General features: G+C 35.0%; 1 protein-coding gene, 1 long non-coding RNA gene and 1 pseudogene across 3 annotated transcripts in view; 2 read left to right on the top strand and 1 right to left on the bottom strand.

The window, feature by feature from the left end:
• LOC145254685 (uncharacterized) overlaps nucleotides 1–26,266 on the top strand; it is a 147,177-nt gene that overhangs the window by 6,114 nt on the left and 114,797 nt on the right. The window lies entirely within an intron of this gene.
• Nucleotides 1–26,266, bottom strand: part of LOC145254672 (dolichyl pyrophosphate Glc1Man9GlcNAc2 alpha-1,3-glucosyltransferase-like) — a 174,517-nt gene that overhangs the window by 50,437 nt on the left and 97,814 nt on the right. For both annotated transcript variants that reach the window (XM_080113322.1, XM_080113329.1), the window contains exon 11: nucleotides 23,065–23,162. In XM_080113322.1, coding sequence (XP_079969448.1) covers nucleotides 23,065–23,162 — 98 coding nt within the window. The remainder of the gene's footprint in view (nucleotides 1–23,064; nucleotides 23,163–26,266) is intronic.
• Nucleotides 21,922–22,147, top strand: LOC145264400 (U2 spliceosomal RNA; annotated as a pseudogene).

Raw genomic sequence — 26,266 nt, 5'->3', positions numbered from 1 at the left:
TTCTGGAAATTAATTTTACCATTCCTGCTGTATATATTCTACTTGGGAACTTGTTAGATGTAGGTTGATTAAATGTGTCATTTCTATGCATGGAGAAATATATATATATATATATATAAAAATATACATTTATACATTAAAGTTGGTTAAATTTTAATGTTTCCTTATCCCTCTGACAATAGGCCAAACGGTAACAGTTAGGGCTACTAAATGTTTTGGTTTCGATTCTAGCTGATGGAACCCAAGACATATTTTTTTCTTTTTTTGCCTTTGAAATCACTACTATATATTGGGTACAATATATATATATATATATATATTGATAGAGAATTGGATCTATAATAATAAATATGAAACCTGCATAAATTAAAATATCATATTTAAGCATATTTTGTCACTAGCCAATGTTTTGTGGCCTGCTTGTATATATTAGTGTTGGAACGATTAATCGGAATCCAGAAAACCAAAACTTTTTAAGGTATCGGAAAAAATTGTGCCTACTTTTTGATAACAAAAATGATTCTTGTAATTGTTTATAATAGTCTTGTTTTTGTTTAAAACTTAATTTTCCATTACTGCTATTTCAGCTTAGCAGTACATATCTTATCTGGCACAGTAATAGCATGATACAATAATGCATCATACATTTCTCTAGAATGAAAAAATGCTTGAACAAATTGTAGCAATACTATTGCAGGAACATGGCAACTAATGCATTTTTCTAATCAGTTATGTTGAGCCAACATCCAAAAAAATTTATAAATTGAAATTATTTTACAAAAAATTAATTCGGGTAGAAATGGGTAACAGATATAAAGATAAATATATACTGGTTTTAAGCTATAAACAAAATTAAAATGTATAGATCACCTGCAAAAGCACATTTTTTATGTTTGCGAAAATATTTACCTTATATCGCATGGGTTCTTATGGTAATCTAAAAAAACAAAAACAAAAAAAACCCAACTCTATACCTAAATATTAAGTTGTTTTGAAAGAATCGGAATCTGTAATTGCATTGGAATTGGGAATTTAAAACAGAATCAGAAATTGCATCGGAATCGGGAAAAATTTGGTAATCACCCCATCACTATTATAATTATCATTTTTCATCTTCTTGTCTCATGATTTCCAATTTTTCTTGTTTGTTGCCATTTCTCTTATACCACGTGTCAGGATCAGGTTGATCCCATTTATGTCTTAAATGGCTTCTTTTTATTTATTTATTTTTTTTTTCACACATCGGAGTCACCACTTATCAAGGTCCAGAGGCCTCTTGAGGATGAGAGTTAAAGAGTGTACAGAATCAGAATCATAGCAATGGTTTATAATGGAAATTTGGTAAATTTGTTAACTTAAGTGGAACGGCTCATCAAGAACTTGTCTACATTGGACTTGAAGACGGCCATATTGTAGTCACCTGGAAAGCAGGTAAATGGAAGGCAGTTCCACAGGCATGAATGTTCTAAGAAAGAAACTTTGTTCATGGAATCTACGTTTAGGTTCGGGCACAGATAACGAGTAGGAGAAATTATTGATAGTGTTTTCAGCTAGACGAGTGTTTCTCGTAAAAGTTTGGCAAGGGAGGACCATAGATTGTAGCTCAGATGAGCACTTGCCATGCTATATGGATTTGGACCATCGACGACAATGTAGGACAAATTTTGGAGCATTTGGATTACTGATGGTGGGCAACATGGCCATCCCAGTTGTGACATCATTGTGCAGCATAATTTCTCATGGAGGCCGGTAGAGTGAAGCTTGCAATTTTCTTCATCGAATGTGTTGCAGCTAGGATAGTGTCATTCTAATGTTTCACCATTGACTATGTTCTGCAGACATGCAAGAGTACAGGTTAGATATGTGCATTGTATGTTGTCACTTTTGCATACGATAGGATCCTTGTGTTTTGTAAAATTGTTAACCGTTGTCTGAAGATTTGTAGTTGTATTAGTTCATCTACTGGGATCAACTGTCATCTATGTAGGTGAATTCATCGACTCTTTCAACACCTGCAACAGCTTCTCTCGTCTTGAGGCAGATTTCCACAGGTGCTGCAAATGAAATTAGCTGCACCTGCTATGCATACCAACCGACAGATTGGTGCATGTTTTGTGATACCACATATTGCATGTTCTGCATTTGTATGGAGTCTGAACCAGTTCTAAGCTTGCAGATGCTACATGGCTATATTTGTCTTGCGGATATCATTTCTTTAGCCTCAGATTTCATATGCATCTCTTTGTCATGCTAACCCTGAAGCTGTCTCATGGCAAAGACGAAGCACACATACACATACATGTATCTACATAAAATTTTATGCATCTATTTACAGTATTTACTTCGACAGTTCTTGATACATACGTATAGTTAGATAGTAAGCTTTGAAAATATATAGGGTAATTTAAGCTACACAGAATTTACCGTGTGATGATTTGTCAAGCTATTAACTGACAAATCCTCAGGAGTATGAAATGCAGAAAATTCTGTGTAGTTTAATTGCCATATATATTTTCCAAACTTATTATATATATATATATATATATATATATATATATATATATAAAATAGAAAAATCTTATTAAAAATTTATTCACATTTTCAAAAAAACATTATAAACCTGTAAAGGAGGTATACAAAATTTTAATTTATTGACAAGGAGTACAAATAAACAAGAAAGATCTTATTTCGTGGAGTTTCAAAAAATGCAATTCTTCTCATCAGAGGAAATTATATATATATATATATATATGTATATGTATATATATATATATATATATATATATACATATATATATATATATATGTATTAGTTACCCCTTTCCCTCAAATAAAAATATAGTGAATTTCCAGAAGGAGTACAGAAGAAAATGGTACAAAAAGGAATGAGTAAAAACGATTAGGACAATATATTAAAAATATCTGTGAATTAAGGACCATGTCTACAGGGACACTCTAGGTAGGGAGTTGAGCAGCAAGAGGTCTGTTTATTTTTTCACTTAAATTTCTGCATGTTACAGGGAGGAAATTCCAAAGTCTATGCAGTTTGAGGGAAGAAGCTTTCAGGGTAGAAGGCTCTCCGACATTTCTACAGTGAATGCGTGGGATTTTGCTGCTTATTGGGTTAGTTGGAGTTTTTATTATTATTATTATTATGCATAGAAGTAAAGAGACTGATTATTTTTAGTAATGCAAGAAGGATACAAATTTTCACATGTCCCCACGTGGAAATTTTATAGTAAGCCCCACTCTCCCCAACGGTTTACTTCCACATGTGCAGCTACCATCGCGCAAAGGCAACATGCGTACCACAGATTTAACCGACATAAATCCAGTTCAAACAGACAGAAGTATATAGAAGCCAGAAGTAACTGTAATAAAGAAATAGTGACAGCTAAGAGAGAATTTACTGAAACCACCAAAAAATGCATCGAAGGTCAGAAATTAAGAACCCATGACTTCTGGAAAATCTACAACAGTGTAGTAAATAATGGGCAATCAACAATTCTCCCACTATCCAACAATCATGAAGTTGTTTGCTCAGCAACCGAGAAGGCTAACATGCTTGCCAGTCGGTTTGCCTCCAACTCCACACTAGACCCTGCTAACCACCCTCTCCCAGACTTTCTTTTGCAGACAGATGCCACATTTGACGATTTGAAAATCACCCCTTCTCAGGTGCATGCCATTATAAAAAATCTTGACACTGCAAAAGCATGTGGACCTGATCTCATCCCGGCTGTGCTATTAAAAAAGTGCTCTGCTGAAGTAGCTCCAATCCTCTCCAAACTTTACAACAAATGCCTTAATGAATCTTGCTTTCCTGCTTGCTGGAAACTGCTTCTGTGGTACCAGTTTTCAAGAATTCTGGCGAAAGAGCTGACCCAGCAAATTACCACCCCATTAGCCCCCTCCCACTTTTTGCCAAAATATTTGAGTCCATAATTAACCAAGCTCTAGTCCATCACCTTACAGATGCTAAATTTCTTACTGACCAACAATATGGATTTAGGCCAGCCCGTTCCACAGCAGACATTCTAACTGTAATCTCTGAGCATATATACCATTCACTTGACAAAGCAGGGGAGGGTAGAGCGGTAGCTCTAGATATATCTAAGGCTTTTGACAGGGTATGGCATGAAGGTCTTCTCAGGAAAATCAGATCATACGGTATCACTGGAAGAATACTTAACATAATTAAATCCTTCTTAGATAAGAGAAAAATCCAGGTTGTCCTCGATGGCCGTACATCTAAACAATATGATATAAATGCGGGAGTGCTTCAGGGGTCTATCCTTGGACCTCTATTATTCCTAATATTCATAAATGACCTCCCTGACAAAATTGTCTGTGAGATGGGTTTATATGCTGATGACACCACGCTCTATAACAGACACAACAGGAAAACAAATGAACACATATCTAAAGAAATGGCAGAAACACTAGAGAATGACCTCCAATCTGTAGTGGAATGGGGACAAAAACGGATGGTCACATTCAATGCTGCCAAGACTAAACTTGTTTCCTTCAATAACTACAAGAAACCTTCTCTACCACCAATAGCAATGGCCAAAGACTCTTTATCTGAAAGCACATCTTTTAAACTCCTCGGCTTAACGTTCACAGGAAACATGAGTTGGAACAGTTACATTGAGAGCATTGCCAGGACCACTGCGAAAAAGGTAGGTTCTCTCTACTGTGCTAGAAAGCTACTAACCCCTGAAAGTATCCTGTACCTCTATAAGGCCACCATTCGCCCATGTATGGAGTATTGTTCTCATATTTGGGCCGGTGCATCTGGTACTAGTCTCTCACTCCTAGACAAGGTTCAAAAGAGAGTCGCCAACCTAATAGGTCCTGAACTATCATCCAAGCTTCAGCCTCTGTCCCATCGACGCAATGTAGCATCCCTCTGCCTGTTCTACAAGTACTTTAACGGTGTATGTTCTGATGAGCTGTAAGCACTTGTACCCCCTCTACGTAAATACCCCCGATAAACCCGACAAGCAGTACGATCCCACCCCTTAACAGTAGAGATCCCTAGATGTAAGAGAGCCTTCTACTCCAGTAGTTTCTTTCCCAGAACCGCTAGACTTTGGAACTCCCTGCCAGGTTACTGCTTCCCCAACTGTACTGATATGCAGAAGTTCAAGTGTAACGTGAACCGACATCTTGCTGCCCAACTCCCCACCTAGTACCCTTGTAGCCTGTGTCCCTAATAGTAGCTCCCTACATCAAAGTGGCAATGTGCCTTGTTTGAGGTGAAAATGTAAAAATACAAATAAATAAATAAAATAAAAATGAAGTCAAAACGAAAACAAACAGTGGTAGTGGGGCACAGGTACGTCTGATAATACACACACACATATATATATATATATATATATGCATGTAAAAAGAGAAAGTCATAATAAACTTAATTGGTGTGTATTCAGACTATGGGTACAGCCACCTTCAATCTCATTAAGGGCAAGTATAGATGCTTTCATTGAATCTCTTTTTGTGATCTTAGTGAAAGGTGCTGATGAGAAAACGATTTGAAATGCGCATATACAAAAATTATTGATAATTCCATTTAGTCTCTGAAACGATCGGAGGCCGGATCATTGTTGACCGAATTCTAGAAGTATCACAAAGAAACAAATAATTTAAAACAATCTCTCTCTCTCTCTCTCTCTATAACTACTTAATTTACTCACATAAAATTAATATACGAAAGTATAAATTTATGCGTAAAAAGTGCTCAATACGTAAGTAGAGCTAGTTAGTAAGTTATAAAATATATATGGCGATTAAGCTACACTGAATATTCCACGTTTCATCCACTCTAGGACTCTTCAGGCTTATGCGCATAAGCCTGAAGAGTCCTAGAGTGGATGAAACGTGGAATATTCAGTGTAACTTAATCGCCATATATATTTTATAACTTACTATATATATATATATATATATATATATATATAGAGAGAGAGAGAGAGAGAGAGAGAGAGAGAGAGAAAGAGAGAGAGAAAGAGAGAGAGAGAAAGAGAGAGAGAGAGAGGCACCATTAATAAATGTTATGGAATGAAAATCTAACGTGTTTGCATATTATTTATCATGCATGATTAAATGATTGGCCACTGAAAGCTGTAAGGACATCGGAGTTGGAAGATCGGTACCACCTGTGATGAAACCTCTTCTTGTTTCCAAACGGCACAGCTAAAATAAATCATTGTATGACAGATTGCACAGTGTGTTTCAAGATGAGATTGAAATGCAGTTCACCAGGTGTGTAGAGTCTGTGGGCTAATGCGAAACATTCGATAAAGCTATCAATCGATCTACAAGACGGACTCTGACAAAGACGCTAAAACAAGAACTGTTCAGTGTGATGGATAGCTAATTGCACGCGGGGGGCAAATCGGGAATTCTTTCATTTTAGTTGTTAAGGGATTTTCCTAACACCTGAATGGTTATTAGTTAACATTTTTAGGATGCGTCTCTACAAGAGACATTTTTTTTTTTGTCTATCCACTTATCAGTTTGTCATGCTTGATTGAGCACTTTCATCACTAAACGTCGGTGTCATCATCATCATCATCATCATCATAATAATATGGTTAGTTTTTGTTGTACGATATACCAACCATTTTGGGTCATTTGATGCCAAATCCAGAAATTTTGAAGAAAACGTTTTATGCTTCAAGTTCTTTATATCTTCAAATATTTATTCATGGCATTTGGTTTGATTGTTTTGCAGAGGAAAATTGTTGTTTTTGTTTTTTTTTTATTTTGCAGAACATGATTGAGTTTTACCAATGGGAATGAAAGAAAATAAAACAATAACATGTTGATATCTCTACTATTTGTATAATAACATCAATGTTTTATGCATTTTTTGTCAAGAAGCCAGTATCTTCAGACAGCCTGATCTAATAGCATCAGAGCTATAACATTACCAATCTGAGACAAAGCAATGGTAACTTTTTTTTTTTTTTTACAAAGACATCACCACTTATCAAGGCCAAGAGGCCACTCAAGAATAAGGGTTAAAGAGTGTACAGTAGACAATTGGACAGTAAAGTAATCGTTAGTAATGGAAATTTGGTAAATTTGTTAATTTATATGGAACAGCTCATCAAAAACTTGTTTACATTAGGCTTGAAGACAACCATATTGTAGCCAGCTGGAAAGCAGGAAAACGGAAGACAATTCCATCGGTGTGCAGTTCTAAGAAAGAAGCTTTGCTCATGGAATCTACATTTAGGTTAAGTCACAGATAAAGAGTGGGGGAAATTATTGATAGTGTTTTTTGCTAGACGGGTGTTTCTTGTGAAAGTTTGGCCAGGAGGGACCGTAGATTGGAGCTCGGTCAAGCACTTGCCATGAAAAAAAAACGATATAGCAGAGAAACTCACGTCTCTTCTGTAAGAAAGAGGTTACAAGGAAGAGAAAAGGACATCTACGAGGCTACGAAGTCTATTTTGAACTCTATCAAGGTAGGATAAGTCTTTTCTAGCAGCTTCTGCCCAGATGTGGCAACAGTACTCCATCCTTGGACGTACCTGGCTCTTATATAGATAGAGAATTGCATCAGGAGTGAGATATCTACTGGATCGATAGAAGGATCTCACCATTTTTCCAGTGGCTTTGGCAACGGATTTAATGTATGTGTTCCATTTAAGATCAGGAGTAAAGGTCAAGCCCAGAAGCTTGTCAAAACATGAGGTCTCCCCAAGACGAGAGCCATTCATTTCAATTGATGCCAGATGGGAATCAGAGCATTGATGATGTAAAGATAAAAGCTTGGTTTTAGATGCATTAAAAGTAACAAGCCACCTTTTCCCCCATAGTTCCACTTGCTCAAAATCAGAGGAGAGAGGCAACTAAGGAGCAACTCTTCATTCCCAACAGCTTCCAAATGAGGCCGCATCACCACACGATCATAATATTCGGTTTAGGTCTGTTTTACATGCTTGCATGTGTTGGACAACTTTTAGAAATTGACTTCCAAACTAAACTATCTCTGGCCAGGTTTTATTTATCCCTCTTTCTCTCTGTTATAGAGTCGGGATAAACAGAGTCTATTTAACGGATGTCTTTTTAACATTTTGATATCAATACTATTCATATAATTTGGATTAATCGGACTACTGTTCTCATCTTGAGTGTGATTTTCACAATGATTTTGACCTTCAGGTGTATCTTGTCAAACTCGGGAATGTTTCTGTCAAACTCGGGAATTTGAACGGAATTTCGAGCGGAACCTTTTATTTACTTCACTTATAAATTTTAAGATTTGTTGTTGGCGTTTTTTAGGTATACTTTCATGCACGTAAACAAATAAAAAAAAAATTATAAATACGTCCCATAAAAAATAAGGGCGATCTATTCATATATATGAATAACGAAAAGAGCTTATAAAAATGTTAAAAACCACTAAAGTAGCAGAAAAAATTATAACAGTGTTTCGAAGTTCTTAATATCACTAAAAAAAAAAAAAAAAAGCTAACAACAAATCTTAAAATTTGTAACCGATAAAAAAAAAAAAAGAAAGTGCACTGGTACCGTATCAAAATGTTGATGCTGATGTCATGAGTTCGATCCTAACTTGTGCTGACGACGGCTAAAACCAGAAACATGCATGTCCATAGGTATAATTTTATACACGTAAACAAATAAATAAAAAAAAGAAATAAATATGTCCCACAAAAAATAAGGGCAATCTATTCATATATGTATATAACAAAAAAGCTTATAGCTCTAAAAAAATAAATAAATAAAACGCTAGGGTAGCGAAAACAACACCCCCTCCCCCAGCGTTTCAAAGTTGTTAATAGTGCTAAAAAACGCCAACAAATCATATATATATATATATATATATACAGTAGTATCCAAAACTAAGAGACAAAATTTTAAAACCTAATATTTGTTAAAAATAACTGTGAAAAGCTGAAATTTTGACAACTGGTCGTCATTATCATCCATAATAACATACTAAAATTTGAATCATTTGCAAAGGATAGAAAAAGAATTATAACATTTATTTATTTTCAAAATAGAAACGTCCAAAAGTAAGGGACAAAATTAAGAAAAACAATGTAAACAGCCAAAAAACAATAAAAATACATGTAAAATCAATATTTAGTAAACGGGCCCTTGCTCTCAATGATAGCTGCACATCTTTGACTACAAAAACGAATCAGTTCTTGACAATCCTCAATACTAATTTTAGACCATTCTTCTTGAAGCTTCACCCACAAATCCTCCATGTTAGTGGGATTTCTTTCTATAACTTTTACTCTTAATGTCTTCCAAAGATTTTCTATTGGATTTAAGTCAGGACTTTGCGGTGGCCAATCCATAATTTCGAAATCTTGCTCGCTAAGGTCACTCATTACCACCTTTGCCTTGTGACATGGGGCATTATCTTGCATAAAGGTAGCCCTATCGAAACCTGAATTCTGTATGATTGGCACATGATCTTAAACAATGTTTTTATAGATCTGCGCATTTACACAAGTTTATATCCAGACAAGAGGCGTTGTACCTTAGCTAGAAAACATTCCAATTACCATGACGCTTCCGTCCCCAAACTTGACAGTTTTCTTACTACACTTTGCACTTAATCTTTCACCAATACATCGCTTTACATTGTTTTTTTTTTCCATCATTTCCAAATTAATTAAACTTGCTTTCATCACTGAAAAATATTTTTGCCCAATTTTCACATGTCCAAATTACACACCTGTTTGCAAACTCTAATCTCTTCTTATTCTTCGAACTAACAAGTGGTTTCTTCCCTGGGGTTCGATTAAACAGCCCTATTTCTTGCCGTCATCTAGAAACAGTCTGTCTTGACACATTAACACATGACGTACTATTCATAACCCTTTTAATTTCTGTGCAAGACTTAAAACGGTTCTTTAATGATATATGCTGCATTATTCAATCTCCTCTTGCCAAAGTTTTGGGAAGTCTGCCGGTTTTAAAACCACTAACTATTTTGCCAGTATCATTGTAAGATTTAACAACCCTGCATTGGAACTATTTTGCCAGTATCATTGTAAGATTTAACAACCCTGCATTGGAACATTTCACTTTCTCTGAAATCTCTCTAATGGTGTGCTTTTCCTTGTGTAGCTTCACAATAGCTTGTCTCACAGAGTAATCAAGTTATAGATATTTTGCAATGGTGCCGGCTGATGCAACGTTTACAAATGACTAAGTAAGACTGATTCAAATTTTAGTATATGTTATTATGGATGATAACGACTACCAGTTGTCAAAATTTCAGCTTTTCACAGTTGTTATTTTTAACAAATATTAGGTTTTAAAATTTTGTCTCTTAGTTTTAGACGCGACTGTATATATAAATTCATCGGTCATCCCCTTTTTAAAAGATGGAATCGCCTAATTGTTGAATATAATTGCAAAAGCATATTTTTCGAAAAACATACACACATACATACAAGATGCCTTAAATAAGTTTCCAGATGTTTTTCGTATGGTCATGTTTTATTGATAGTACATACATGAAACTCTACTTCCCCTTCAAAGTAATCTCCTCCGGCTGCAATGCACTTGTACCATTCCAACAACTTTTGGAAGGCCCCATGGAAGTCCTCTTGTGTGAGTGTGTCAATGACCCTGATCCCAGCCTCTTTCATCTTTTTGTCTCATAACGACAGTCTCTGGGGTTTTCCTTGAGTTTAGGGAATAACTAAGTCACCGTGAGCAAGGTCTGGACTATAGGGAGGGTGAGGAACTATCTTGATGCCAATTTTGGTTAAATAGTCTGATCTTCTCTGAGCACCCTTGGGAAAAACTTTGCACAAATCTTCCACATCTTCAGTTCCTTGTGAATAATTCCCACACCGACGTCAAACTATGCACTTATTTTCTCTATAGACACACAACGGTCCTCATACATGAAATTCTTATTTGGCCAGTCAACTCTTGTGTTTTAGATTTCCTTACTCCTCCCACACCTCTCATCATTCCTCACAGATTCTCTACCTTCCTTGTCACTCAAAAACTGATGCTTGAGTCATGAAAAATAGTCCAAAAGCAGTAGTATCTTTTCCACATTTAAAACAGAATTTTATTGCATATTGTTCTTCTAAAGTGTCCTTTTTTTTTTTTTCATGGGGGAGGGGGGGGGTCACCATTTATCAAGGTCCAGAGGCCACTCGAGGATAAAGGTTAATGGGTATACATTAGTCATTGTGATTTTAGCATAGTATTTAGTGGGAATTTTGTAACTTGGATTATCCAAAAATTGTTCATGTTGGACTTGAAGACAATCAGATTGTAGTCAGCTGGAAAGCAGGCAACTGGAATAGAGTTCCACAGGCGAGCAATTCTAAGAAAGAAGCCCTGTTCATAGAATACGTTTAGGTGTAGGCAAAGACAAAGAGTGTGGGAAATTGTTGATAGTGGTTCTGGCTAGATGAGTGTTTTTTGTGAAAGTCTGGCGAGGGGGGACCATAGATTAAAGTTCAGATGAGCATCTGCCATAAAAATAATGATAAAGCAGGGACAGGCTCGTTACGTCTCTTCTGTGGGAAAGGGGTTGCAGGGAAGAGAAAAGGGCATCCCTCACAAGCTACGAAGTCTATTTTGAACTCTGTCAAGACAGGATAAGCTGCTTCTAGCAGCTCTTGCCCAGATGCGATAACAGTACTCCATAGTTGGTCGTACCTGGCTTTTATATAGGTAGGGAATTGTATCAGGAGTGAGATATCTACTGGAATGGTAGAAGGATCCCACCATTTTTCCAGCAACTTTGGCAATGGATTTGATATACGTGTTCCATTTCAGATCAGGAGTAAAGGTCAATCCCAGAAGCTTGTCAAAACATGAAGCCTCTCCAAGACAAGAGTCATTCATTTTAATTGATGGCAGCTGGAAAACAGAGCGTTGATGATGTAAAGATAGAAGCTTGGTTTTAGATGTATTAAAGTAACCAGCCACTTTTTTCTCCATTGTACCACGTGCTCAAGATCAGAGGAGAGAGAGTCAGAGAGGACTTGGTCGTTTACGGTCTTCGAAGTGCTACCATAGATGGTAGTGTCGTCAGCATAAATGTCTATGAATGATCTAAGGATGTGGTTTGGAAGATCATTGATGTAGATCAGGTAGAGAGTTGGATCCAGGATGGACCCCTTAGGGACTTCAGCATTAATACTGAGAGCCTCTGATTTCTGCCCATCAACCACTACTCTTAAGAACCTATCAGAGAGAAATGATTTAATAGTTGAGAAGACATTTCTAGCTATACCATGACTGGAGATCTTGTGAAGTAGACCTTTATGCCATACTTTATCAAAGGCCTTTGATATGTCAAGAGCAATTGCCCTAAAGAGGAAGCCTCCGTCGAGGGATTCACCAATCCTATGAGATATAATTGTAAGCACGTCTTCTGTAGATCTAGTAGAACGGAAACCATATTGCATGTCACTAAGAAGCATTTTTGAAATTCACCAGCTGTGCCAATCGGGCTTTAGTAGGGTGCATTCTAATTCCTGTTGTAGCTGTTCATTTGAACTTGAAGTCATAAAAATTGGTTAGTCATCTCATAAGATGTATAGTACTAACATGCTGAATGTTCAAAAGTCTACAACAATTTTAAATGCCTGTACAAAAAAGTCTGGAAACTTATTGAAGACACCTCATACATATATGTGTGTTTATAAAATTTTTTAGCATACGCTCAATTATATCAGATGCATTTTAATAGAAACCAAATTTCCATCCACATAGGTGTGCAAACAAAAAGAAAAGGATATAGTTTAAAATTAAACACATGCAAAATAGGTCGAAACTTCGATGTGAGAGACGTTACTATATATAATTATTTTATGAACTGAAAAAGATTTTTGTTTTAAAATTAAATTTTGTTGCCCAAAGGAATAATTTGCTTTTAACAGAAATTCATGATGAACTCATCGCAAAATTTTTTTTTAATCCTTTGAGATTAAAAAAGATTTAAAAAATAATTTGCGTAATTATTTTTTTGCTGCCTGTGGCCGAGTTGATAGAGGCGTTGAGTCTCTGTGGTTTCAGATGAGCAATGTCTGAAGATAGCGGTTTTAATCCTACCAAAGTAGGCCAAAGGATTAGTTGGCCAAAACGTAGTGAGGCAACAGCAACTATGGAAGGCAGTATTTTCTGGTGATACAGTTACAAGACTCAACATTCCTATCCTGTTGTGGAAAACCACCTGAAGAAGGCCAGAGGATGAGTTGACCAAAACGTGGTGAAATAACAACAACAATGATGACAGTCCGCAAAAAAAATAAATACACAAGATCATCGCACATAAAAAGGGGGGGGGAGTGGACCTGAGGAACATTGCCCCCCCCCTTTTTTTTATTTTCATTTTTTTTTAAAATTTTTCAGCAGATTATTATCGAATAGACATTAGTTTACTAAATTATCAAAAACAAAAACAAAAAAACGGTCAAAATTGTAATATTTTTAGGGATGCTCAGTTTCTAATGCAACGCTCTAGTAAATTGAGCACCTATTTTCAAACTACTCAGTGTTTTTAGGCGAAATTTCACGAATTTAGCCTTTTTTAGAGGTGGCGAACCTGAAGAATTTTGCTCCCCCCCCTCTCTATTCTTTTATCAACTTTTTTCAATTTTTTCACCGGATTAATATCAAATGGACACTAGTCTACCCAATTATCAAAAATATTTTTTAAAAAAGTCATTATTTAAATACTTGTAGTTTCTAATGCAACGTTCTAGTAAATCGATCAGCCATTTTAAAATAACTCAACATTTTTAGATCAAATTTTGCGAATTTAACTTTTTTAAAGTAGTTTAGCCCTTTTTGTGTGAACTGACTTGCACATTAAGGTTATCGATGAATGTTACACAAAGTTAAAATTAAGCAGTTTTTCACCACAATTCCATTTTCATTCTTGTATTTTTTCTTCTAAAATCTATTTTTTGATAAAGAGTTGAGGACTACTAGAAGTATTATATATAATTTTACATGCATGGTTTTCATAATTTGTCAAATGTGAAAAAAAATCATTATTTCAATTTCATTCATTAAAACACATATTCTCCTCAGACTGAACCAGAAAACCTAAAATTTTCAAAATCTATATCATGTCTGCTCCTTAAAATTTTTTTAAGTTGAGCTCTTCCAGATCACATTCCACTTTGGATAGCACATCAACTCTACAGATGCTTGAAAATGTGTTATTGTCCTCAAATGTTAACTATTTGCTCTGTACACTAAATACATTGAGCTTTCTACTTGAAGCAAAAAAAAAAAAAAAAAAGAAGACATCTAATGTATAAGTCTATATACAGCAATACTTTGAGATACAATTTTTATTCATTCCAAAAATATCTACATATATATAAAAAAAAAACTCCAAAAAATCCTATCTCAAAATTATTCCCATTTGAATAAAAAAAACACAAAATCTGTTCAAAAGGTAAGAAATTTACCCAAAACTAAAATTATCCTCAAATTTGCACTCAACAATCACTAGAGATAAATATAAAAGTAATGACACAAAAATTGATATCTATAAATATAAAAGCAAAAATGTTTGTGTGTGTGCGTTTTCATGTATGTCCAAGAAAAGCTTTTTCCGAGAAGCAATTGGTCGCATCACAACTTCTTAAAACTTTTTATATCGCGCCTAAATGATAATATCTACGAGTTAACAACCGGGGTCGCCTGTTTATTTAATTTGCCCGACTTTGAAAGGATAAATATTCAACAATTTTCGATCGCCGCATGTGCATTAAGCTTTTTCGTATAAAAAAAGAAGCGAACAGACTCGCAGTAAATAAAACACTGTCCGGCACTCAAAGTTGATGTCAAAAACGGACATCTGCTGTTAAACGTCACACGTTTTTTTCACACTGTATTATTTTCCAACTTCGTTTTTTTTTTAAACAAACACCCGGGACACCCGGCCAATGATTTTTCTTTACCCAAAAACACATACACCTACAAACACCCGGTACCCCCCCGCTAGTATAATAATAAATATTAATAAAAACAATAAAAAAATAGTTTTATTCCCTACCTAGAAAAGTGCTAACATAAAACATGCATGCAATGAGAGAGGGAAAGAAGCAAGGCTACCACATACACGCACACACACACAATATGCTAACTTAGAAGGTGCAAGATTATACACAATTAAAAACGCTGAATGAATTTACAAATGCTTAATATTTAAGTCTTAATGTAACAGAAAGGATAAATAAAAAAAATAAAGAATAAATTTGTGTCCTACTTACTATGGACCAAGATGAGTGGCTAATGAAGGGGAGGTAGGAGGAGGAGAAAGCAGGGAGAGGGAGCTGAAACAGCGTAGCATACATACACCTGTTTTTTCTTGCTCCGCATTTTGTATTTTTTTGGCTTTTTGTTTATATTTTTTCTTTTCAGCCTTTTATTTATTTAAAAATTTTTTGGCATCACACAATTTTTGAAATCGTTTCTAAAAAAAATTGTTTTACAGAGCGTAAACATAGATGCAATGTATCATCATATTTCAAAAACAAAATCCATCTTAGTGCATTCATATCTCTAGGTATTACTCTAATTTATTTTTAGACAGATCCTTTCAATTTGGATTGAACACAGAAACTCAAATTTTCAAAATCCCTTGGTGTGTGTGTGTGTGTGTGCATTTAGGCAGTATGTTTCCATGAGGCAAATGTCATTAAATATATATCACAAGGTTAGTCTTGATAAAAACACACCAAGACTAATTAAATTAAAAAATCAAATTAAAGTAATTGCAAAAATAATGAGCATAAAAATATGGATTAATACCAAATGGATTATTTCTTAAAAAAAAAAAAACCAAAAAAAAAAAAAAAACCAAAAAAACCATCAAACAAAAAAGTGTTAATTAATATCTATAAAATTGAAAATGTGTGTGATGAGAACTCGCAACCTATATATATATATATATATACACACACACATATTTTTGCTCTACAGACTTGAAATTTGGTATATAGGGTATTCAAACACGTGGAAAACTTTTTAATCAGTTTTCATCCAGAAATTAGGGCGGCTAATGGGTCAAAATTGAAAAATTGATACTTGGGATCATCGGATTTTTACCTGTTTGTCAACTGTTTTATGACTGCGCATTTGTGAATCATTCACATGACAGCTTCCTTATGTTAAGAATAAGTAGGTTTGAAAACACTTTTAAAAGATCATGGCAAGCTGGTCTAATGGTTACTGTATTTGACTCACTGTCTTTAGGTTTTGATCTCAGATTTTTTTTTTATTTACTCACAAAAATTGAAATGTTTAGCAAAAACATAATACTCGCATGCGCATGTCTTAGTTTCTTTTCGTTTTTTTTTTCACTTAATTTTTTTAAAGGAATTTAATGTCACGTTTAATAGCAGGCAACATCAGGTATATCTGCTAGTATATATATATATATAAACGTGACCTTGTGAGGGTGAGTGTGTGAAACAGTATCTACCAAACTACTCTGTCAATTTTTGGTCTACAGACTTGAAAGTTGATATATAGTGGATTCGAACATATGAAGCAAACTCAATTTGGTTTTGAGCTGGTAAAAATAGCTGCTAAGAGGTCACAATAGAAAAATTGGAATTTGGCAGGCATAAGTGGACTTGAAGTGCTCATCTATGCATGTGAAAATATACATTTATATGTTAAGCTGTGTTAATTTTTAAAGTTTTGTAAATTTTGATATCCATTTGTCATTAGGTTATGGATACTGCTGGAGAGCTAAATATCTTGGTTTTGATTCTAGCTGATGGTATCCAAGTCATATTTTTTTAAAAAAAGACTTTTGAAATCTCTACTATATATTGGGTACAATAATCAATAGAGAATTGGCTCTATAATAATATATAGAAAACCTGCATAAATTAAAATATCATATTTAAGCATATTTTACAATTGGGCAATGCCAGGTGTTACAAGAACAGCAACCTGTTCTTGTAAGTGAGTAAATATGAAATAGGATAGTCAAGGATTCGAACTTGCGAAGCTAGATTTGGAATTGAGAATTCCAATCATAAGTTAAAATAAATACAGCATGTTATTGAAAATAAGGTATGTGGAATCGCAATTGTTTAGCTCACACAAAATAGTTAGATATCTGTTTATTGGAAAAAAAAAAAAAATGTAATCATATATTTTGTTTCGGTTATAAAAATGAAGATTAAAATAAGGAATTTAAAAACGGACAATGGAAAATGTTATTTGTAAAGTGGGTTATGAAAATTAGGTTAGAGGGTCGGCTTTGTAAGAAACATGTGAATAACAATGCATGCTTAAACACGTGCTGGTCATGTAGTGACGTCATGAGTTATGAATTTAGTTAGATAAGTCAGAATCAGGATCAATCAGTTGGAAGAAGCGAGAGGAGTTAGACAGGAGAAGCTAGAAGAGTCAAGGCACCCTCTGGGAAGCGAGAGGTTTTAGAGGTAACCATGTAAACAACTTTGAATCCCTGAAATACAGAATCATGTCCGACCGGTTAAAGAAATAAATGTATCATCATGTGTTTTTATAACTGCCGTCTTGTGTTGTGCCATTCTACCAAAACAAAGGTAAAGTGAAATTGTATTAATATGGACTTTGTGTTTATAAAAATGTACAACTGTCCAAACATAAATGTCAAACGCACTCTCGGTCTATCTATCAAGATATTCATAAATCTCCTCTCATTGAATTACAGGCTTGGTGCTCCTGTAGAAATCTGTACCATGTCTGTCTCGTTATATATAAGAACTGTCTCTCTCTTTATATGTACCCTGTCTCTATATCTCACCAATGTCTCCATCTCTCAACAATATGAACACTCACAATGAATATATATAATATCTAACATCTCACAACACTCAACAACATGAACACTCCTAAAACAGTCTCTATCACTCTAAGACTCTTAATAACATGAACAACAACAAATATATAAGTCGTCACCTAAATAAGAACTATGTAACATACTCTCATATTTGGTAAAATATATAACATCAGTCCTCTTTTAATAAACCCAGTATGCAACACAGGTAGTCTACTAGTATATATATATATATATATATATATATATATATACACACACTTATTATTCAGAAAAAAGAAAAAGTATCCAACAGCAAGTTATAAATGTTTTATATTCGTTATCTCCAGTAAGACCAGACTGCATACTGACACGAGCATTCTCATGACAGTTTTCTAATCCTTACTACTTCCGTGCTGACTTATAACAAATTGGGAGCTAGTTTTTTATTTGTGACGACATTACGAGAAGATTATCTTACTGGACTAATGAACTCTTTCTATCCGTGTTTTTAGCTTTTCATCAGAATTTCTTTCTCCTAAATGGATTGTCTTCACCATGACAAGAACCTCCATCTATCTCCTGTATGGTCTGGAACGGTGCAAGGCAAGGATGTTTAGCCCCCTCAAGTATTATACACATCTGCAGACCTAAATACATATAGCACCTAGTATTTCCAAATGGTCGCTCATTTGCTACTGGCCAGATTCTGTGTTGCTTAACTTCGGTAATCTAATGAGAATTGGTTTGCCAATGTGATTATGCCATATATCCCTATCTCTACTATTATATAAAAGTAACTTTCTCTGTGTGTCTGTAATTTTGTTCCCTATGGACTCGAAAATGTTTGGATCAATGTTTATGAAATTTCATATGAAGGTACGTTATGTGCCTAGCAATATTCATAGATAGATTTTGTGTCAGAGTGTCTTTGATAAGTATTGATAATCGAAGTAATCCGGTGAAAGAAAAAAAAGGCGATTTTGACCAAAGTTAACACCTTACACAGCCTAACATCACAAGTGTATTTTAGAAGTTTTTTATTACACAAGCCGAAAGGCCCAACATATAAGATCAACAGTAGGTTCTTTGATATGACAGGGATGCATTTCTGTTTAAAGCACAGTTTCACAATCATACTTGACTTCATTTTAAACAAATTCAAGACATTATCATCGCACAACCAGTAATGACAAATAAATAAAATCAACATTAGTTTCTTTGATATGAAAAGGCCGCATTCAAAATGAATGTTTCTGTTTAGAGCACAATTCAAGCATGATACTTGACTTTTGCATTTTAAACTTTAATGCAAGCCATTATATACAAAAATAATGTTATAAAATCAACAGTAGGTTCTTTAGAGTGCAATGTAAATCACAATATATCGTTGACTTAGTCACTGCGAGAGGCATGTGACGATTCCTCTAGGTCCATCGTGATGGGTCCCCAATTAGAGCAGGCAATCAATCGATTTGATTGAAAAATGGCTGATTTCATCGATTTTGATGACAATAAAAATATGGGAATGTGAAACATTCATTGATCATCATTCAATCCTGGGCAACGACGGGTCACCTTGCTAGTTATTTATAAATAACAATTGAGAGAAAATTTGCAAGTGAAATAGACTGTATTCAATCAATGTTTCTTTTTTTTTTTTTTATTAAAATGTATGTTTTATTTAGATATATAAAATGTATGGAAAATTTAGGTAGTAATTTGGAGGAAACATATTACAAATCTAAATTAGATGTTGTTAGAGACGAAAAGAAAGGAAAGAATAAATGCGTGAGTGATAGAAATCAAATGTTATGCAGAATAAATTAATCTTTTTTTTTCTACATCATAAAAAAAAAATTCAAAAAGAATGACAAAGTTGAAAAATAGTTTCGAAATTTGTTTAAACACGTTTGTATTTAAAAAAAAGAAAAAATGAAAGAATTATCATCAGATAACTCTTTTTATTGTTATTTCACCTAAACAAGGCACAGTGTCACTTGGGTCTAAGAGGCACTATTTGGGGCACAATTTGCAGGGACACTATCTAGGGAGTTGAGCAGCAAGATGTCTGTTCACATTACACTTGAACCTCTGCATGTCAGTACAGTCGGGGAAGCAGGAACCCGTGAGAGAATTCCAAAGTCTAGCAGTTCGAGGGAAGAGTAAAAGGCTTTCTGGCATTTAGGGATCTCTACTGTGTAGGGGTGGGATTTTGCTGCTTGTCGGGTTTGTCCGTCGAGGGAGGAAATAAGGAATATATATTGTTAGACTTCTTTTACAGGTTTCAGAATTTGGATTATCCGAATTACTATCCTCATCTTGATTGTTATTTGCACAACATTGTAGCCAACATGACCTTTGACCTTCTTCGGATATATCTTTTCAAACTTGAGAATCTTTATGGAATTTTTAACTGAACGATTTATTTCATTGGGTAGGAAATTTTAACTGCAAGGAACTGATTAACAATCAGTTCTAAATGACAGTCTTCTGGAGGTTGAAGGTTCAATCTTTACTACAGGCGATAATATCTAAAAATAATAACGCTTTTAGATAGTCATAGCTGATGGAATGAGAATAATAGACCCCTATGGATTAAATAAAAGGTTCAATTGGAAATAGGTTCACAAAGTTCAACATAAATATTTGCACATTTGAAATGATAAACAGAAGTAACATAAGGTGAAATGCTATAGCAATAAACAAAATTGACAACAGTAATCAAACTCTTTTTAAGGGTCAAATTAAAAAAAAAAAATCCCTTCATTTGTTTTAATGAATAAAATCGCATTTTTTTCTTGTTCATTTTTGTTATTTACTCATCATAAGCAATTATTATCTGGAGTCTGGACAACAACATAATTAAGTATAATGTAAATCTGTTACAAAACACTGTTTGCTGAAGACTTTAAGTCACCTGTTCTATTGATTCATTGAAAACTGATGTCATTATCTGGAGTCTGGATAACAACAGATCTTGTTATCTAGAGTTCAAGTAACAAAAAGTATCCCCAGATTTACTTCTGTTGATATTCGTTCCAACTCTTGTTATAGATTCTTGGTGAATTCGGTTAAAGTTGTGTGGCAATATACCCCACAGGAATCCCATATTCTCTACGCCTTTCAATTTGAAATCTTGGTGGAACTCTCTTCCTCCTGTACCTCTCAATACTAACAACAGCGCGTTTATTTGTTTTTGTTGTGAATGAAATAAAGTAAATAAAATACAAATTCATTTAAAAAAAAAAAAAGAAGAAAAAAAGCTGACTAAGTGGGACAAAATTAATTGACACAGAAAAAAGAAGAGCTTATTTGGCATAACAAATTATACAAGTGAAACATGCATGGTTCCCGTGAGTGCACAGTGAATGAGGCATAAAAAAAAATGACTAAAGTCCGAATTTTCCGCCCCCCCCCCGCTCATTTAGCCCCCAAAGTCCCCAAGGGACGTTAAATCCTGGTGAAAAATGAACAAACTTTGCAGTTTTAGGCTTTAACATATGTAATTTGAGTTCTGCACCATGCAAAAAAAGAAATGACTAAGTCCATCATTTGTCCCTCCCCCCTCATTGTAGCCCCCAAAAGTCCCCAAGGCCTTAACATATTTAAATTTAGGTTCAACACCATGCAAAACTGCTAAATAGACATACACAGAAAATTTTGAACAAATATGGTAAAATAGTCCCCAAAATGGAGTGTTTTTATTAGCCCTAAAAGAGCCCCTGGGGCACACCCAAGAGTTATCGTGAAGTACAGACAAACAAAATTATATAGAAAACAGTTAGTTACAACTTTTCAGAAAGTTTCATAAAAATCCAAGGCATCAATTTTTTTTAATAAGCAGAATAGTGTCAATTTTAGCCATTTAAACCCAAAAAACACCCCTAGGGGGGCAACCAAAGTTTTCCCAGAAAATCCGTTCTGTTACTTTTTTTACTCATCTCATGTTTAATGCTTGTGTAAAATTTCAAAAATATTCTAAGGTGTAGTTATTGAGAAAAGTGTGGACGGACGAATGGACAAGAGTGAATTTACTTTTGTCGGGAACCAAAAAAAAAAAAAAAAAAAAAAAAAAAAAATGCCTAATTTATTTTAAGATTACATTGCGTATTATTTCTTGGCTTTTTGGTCAAGATCAAAGTGTAGTATCTGTTCTTCAGATGCTGCACTTGATTTTCTTGTTCTCTTTCGGTGGAGGAGAAATCCTTCACGACTGAGACAATTTTTATTTTTGTACCTTTTCTCCACGTTAAAAAACGACCCTGGTGTCTAACTCTGTCCCGTGGGGAGGCATAGTAAATAGGTACATTGCGCATTTTTCTTGCTACAATAAAGAAAGAACAGTTTTCAGTGAATCAGAACAGCAAACAGTGTCAGATGACAAATTTACGTTATCCTTAATTATTTTCTGCATAAATTAATAAAATGTTATTAATTTTTATTTATTGCGAACTATTATCCTCATCTTTTCTTAGTTACTTCACGATGTTTCGGCCAACTATTCCTCTGGGCTTCGGGGCCTGTTGTGCAGTTGATAAAGACGTAGAATCTCTACAGTTCCAGGTGAGAATTGTCTGAAGATAGCGGTTTCAATCCTACCCAAAGCCGGCCAGAGGATTACTTGGCCAAAAACGTGGTGAGATGACAACAACTACGGAAGGCAGAATTGCAGTGGATCCAGTCAGGAGATTCAGAGTTCCTATCCGTCGCGGTTACTACCTGACAAAGGCCAGAGGAATAGTTGGCCGAAACGTTGTGAAACAACTAAGAAAAGATGAGGATAATAGTCCGCAATAAATTATAAAAAATAATACTCATCTCAATAATGAATTCCAATTAAAATAATATAAAATTTTCTTTCACTGTTTTTAATTTGTTTTTAGTAGTATCAAAAAATATATTACTTTATGAAATATTTATTGATTTCTTACTTAAAAATTTTTTTTAGTTTTTATTTATTTATTTATTTATTTTTTTTTTAGAAAAATAGAATAATCCTTTAATCTGACACGATTTGCTGCAGACCTTGAGTTGTCTGTTCTTCTGATTCACCCAGATTTCTTATCTAAAAATCTAATTCTTTCTTTAGTGATGTGATTTTGTTTGAAAAGTAGCCATCCTCCTCGATTATGTATTGCTTTCACCTAGCGAATCAATTCTATAAATCCCAACAATGCGTTTTTACGAAGGAGGCAGAAAGGAAAAAGAAACGCTTGTGGCATTCAGAAGCAGGAAGAGAGAGAGAGACTGACCTTTTTGCGTGAACAGTAACGGGAAGAGAGAGTAGTTTCCAACGGTCGACATAATCAGGAAGAGGCTGGCATCTCGTTTATTTTCCAACACCAACAAACTGAAATGAAAAGGTGGAAAAGATTCGGTCGATTCGATTTTATTTAATCAATAAAAACAAAGATTAGTTTTCGACATTTTTGTGCATGTGTCAAAAGTGGAGGCTTTCAAAGTGAATGGAGGTCAGTTTGATGTGGAATGGTCAGACGGTTCTAGCACTACTTTTAATCAATGGAAATGTTAGGATATAAAAATAAACAAAAAAAAAGCATTGTTCATATAAATAGATAAATAAATACACCAATGTGTACACCAATGCACATTCATATATATATATGTGTGTGTGTATTGTATTCATGTGTATTGCTACTAGTAGCAATACACATGAAAAAATTGAAGTAGCTTAAAATATTTCAATAATGGCATACATAGAAAGAGCTTGATAAGCTAAATAAGAATCTTTTTACATTTTTAAAATCCAATTAAAATTAAGGAAATTATGACTATTTTTTTTGTCCTACAATATTGTTTGGACATTTTTCCGTCATTTATGCATTTCTTCACATATTTTACACTGCATTTCGTAATTTTTTATTGGCTCTTAAAATATAAAATATACATAATTAATTCATTTGAAAGTATATTCATTTTCGAACAAAACAATTGTATTTTGACTTAAGGTGATTTGTTTTTTTTTTTTTTTAAATATGACGATTTTTGCAAAACCTCATTGAAATCTGTCATTATTCAAAGCGTTTTATCATTTAAAAAATTTTTTTTTATGTTTCTTCCTTTGAAGATTGTAATGCTGGGTATGGGGCAGCCAAACCAGCTGCCAACATTGCCCCGCTTTTTATTGAAACCAACCGAGAGCTCTTTTTAGTATCCTTGCTGTTCCCTTAAGTGCAATTGTCTGGATCTCTTTTGCACTTGGTTCACCAGGAATATTAGTTAGGTAGGACTTCAGGTTCTTCTTCATAAGCCCTGTGGCACCTATGATAACTGGAGGTTTCCAGATTTCGACACAATTACTGATTCTGTTCTAAATTCTTGATTCAGATTCTTTTAAAATCTCTAAATATTAAGCTGCAGTGTTATTTGATATGTTTTTATTTCCGGATTATTGTAAAAAAAAAACAAAACAAAAAAACAAACAAACAAAAAAACGTTATATGTGCATATGTTTTCGCAAACATAAAAATACACTTGTGGGAATGGGGATTTTTTTTACACGGTGGTCACCACTTATCAAGGCCCGGAAGCCACTCAGGGATAAGGGTTATTGCAAGTACAGTATGTTAGTGTGGAGATTTATTGAAGTGTTTACTTACGGGGGCGGTTCATCAGGAATTTGTTTACGTTGGACTTGAAGACATCCCGGTTGTAGTCGGGTGGGGAGCAGGCAGACGGAACAGAGTTCCACAGGCGTGCAGTTCTAAGAAAGAAGCTTTGTTCATGGAATCTACGTTTTGATTTAGGCACAGATAAAGAGTGGGGAAAATTTTTGACAGTGGATTCAGCTAGACGGGTATTTTTCGTGAAAGATTGGCGAGGGGGGACCAGAGATTGGAGTTCAGACGAGCACCTGCCATGGAAATAACGATAAAACAAGGATAGGCTCGCAACATCTCTTCTGTGGGAGAGAGGTTGCAGGGAAGAGAAAAGGGCATCCCCACTAAGCTATGAAGTCTATTTTGTACTCTGTCAAGGCAGGATAGGCTGTTTTTAGCAGCTCTTGCCCAGATATGGCAGCAGTATTCCATCCTTGGACGTACTTGGCTTTTATATAGATAGAGAATTGCATCAGTAGTAAGATATCTTATGGAGTGGTAGAAGGATCCCATCATCTTTCCAGCGACCTTGGCCACAGACTTGATGTATGTGTTCCATTTCAGATCAGGAGTAAAGGACAAACCCAGAAGCTTGTCAAAACATGGGGCTTCTCCTAGACGAGAGCCATCCATTTCAATTGATGCCAGATGGGGATCAGAGCATTGAAGATGTAAAGATAGGAGTTTGTTTTAGATGCATTAAAGGTAACCAGCCACGTCTTCCCCCAACTGAACCACGCACTCGATATCAGAGGAGAGAGAATCCGAGAGAACTTCGTCATTTACAGCCTTTAATGTGTTGCCGTAGATGGTCGTGTCATCAGCATAGATGTCAACGAATGATTTAAGTATGTGTTTCGGGAGATCATTGATGTAGATCAGGAAGAGAGTTGGGCCCAGGATTGACCCTTGAGGAACTCCAGCATTAATACTGCAAGCCTCTGATTTTTGTCCATCAACCACTACTCTTATGAGCCTATCGGAGAGAAATGATTTAATGATGTAGAAAACATTTCCAGTTATACTGTAACTGGAAATCTTGTGAATTAGGCCCTTATGCCATACCTTGTCGAAGGCCTTTGATATGTCAAGAGCAATTGCCCTAGAAAGGAAGCCTTTGTCAAGAGATTCACTAATCCTGTGAGATATAACCATTAGCACATCTGCGGTAGATCTTGCAGAACGGAAACCATATTGTGTGTCACTAAGAAGGTTATTTCTGGTGAGGTGGTTGACTATTTCTCTATTTAATATGGATTCCAGCAACTTACTCATAACACACAGGAGACTTATTGGTCTGTACTGAGAGGGAGATAACTTATCACCTGATTTCTTAAATACAGGGCATACTGATGAGGTTTTCCAGGGAGTCGGAAAGCACTTCTCCTTAAGGCAACGCTTAAACAGTTTTGTAAGCATGGGAGCAAGTTCTGGTTGAAGCTTTTTTAACACTATAATTGGGATGCCGTCAGGGCCAGTTGCTTTACTGGAATCAAGGTTCTTGATTAGCTTGGCTACCTCATGCACAGATATGTGTATGTTACCTAGTGTGTTCTGTGTTATGGGAGGAAATATGGGGAGTTGATGGCCTTCGTCACATAGGGTAGAATTAGCTGCAAAGTTCTTGGGAAATAGTTTAGCCTTGTCTGATGCTGACGAGATGACCTCTGGTCCATTGATAATGGTTGGGATAGAACGCACACTTCTGTTCAGGATCCTATTTGTTATTTGCCAAAACTGGTTGGAACCAATGAAAAGAATCGTTTTTGATAGCCAAAAATAGGCTAAAATTTTCCCCCGATTCCAATACCCTCAAAAGTTTCGATTTTCTAGA

The sequence above is a fragment of the Euprymna scolopes genome, chromosome 3 (assembly GCF_053919585.1).
Source record: "Euprymna scolopes isolate OS-2025 chromosome 3, ASM5391958v1, whole genome shotgun sequence".
NCBI classification, from domain to species: Eukaryota; Metazoa; Mollusca; class Cephalopoda; order Sepiida; family Sepiolidae; genus Euprymna; species Euprymna scolopes.
This window is presented reverse-complemented; position numbering and strand designations above follow the sequence as displayed.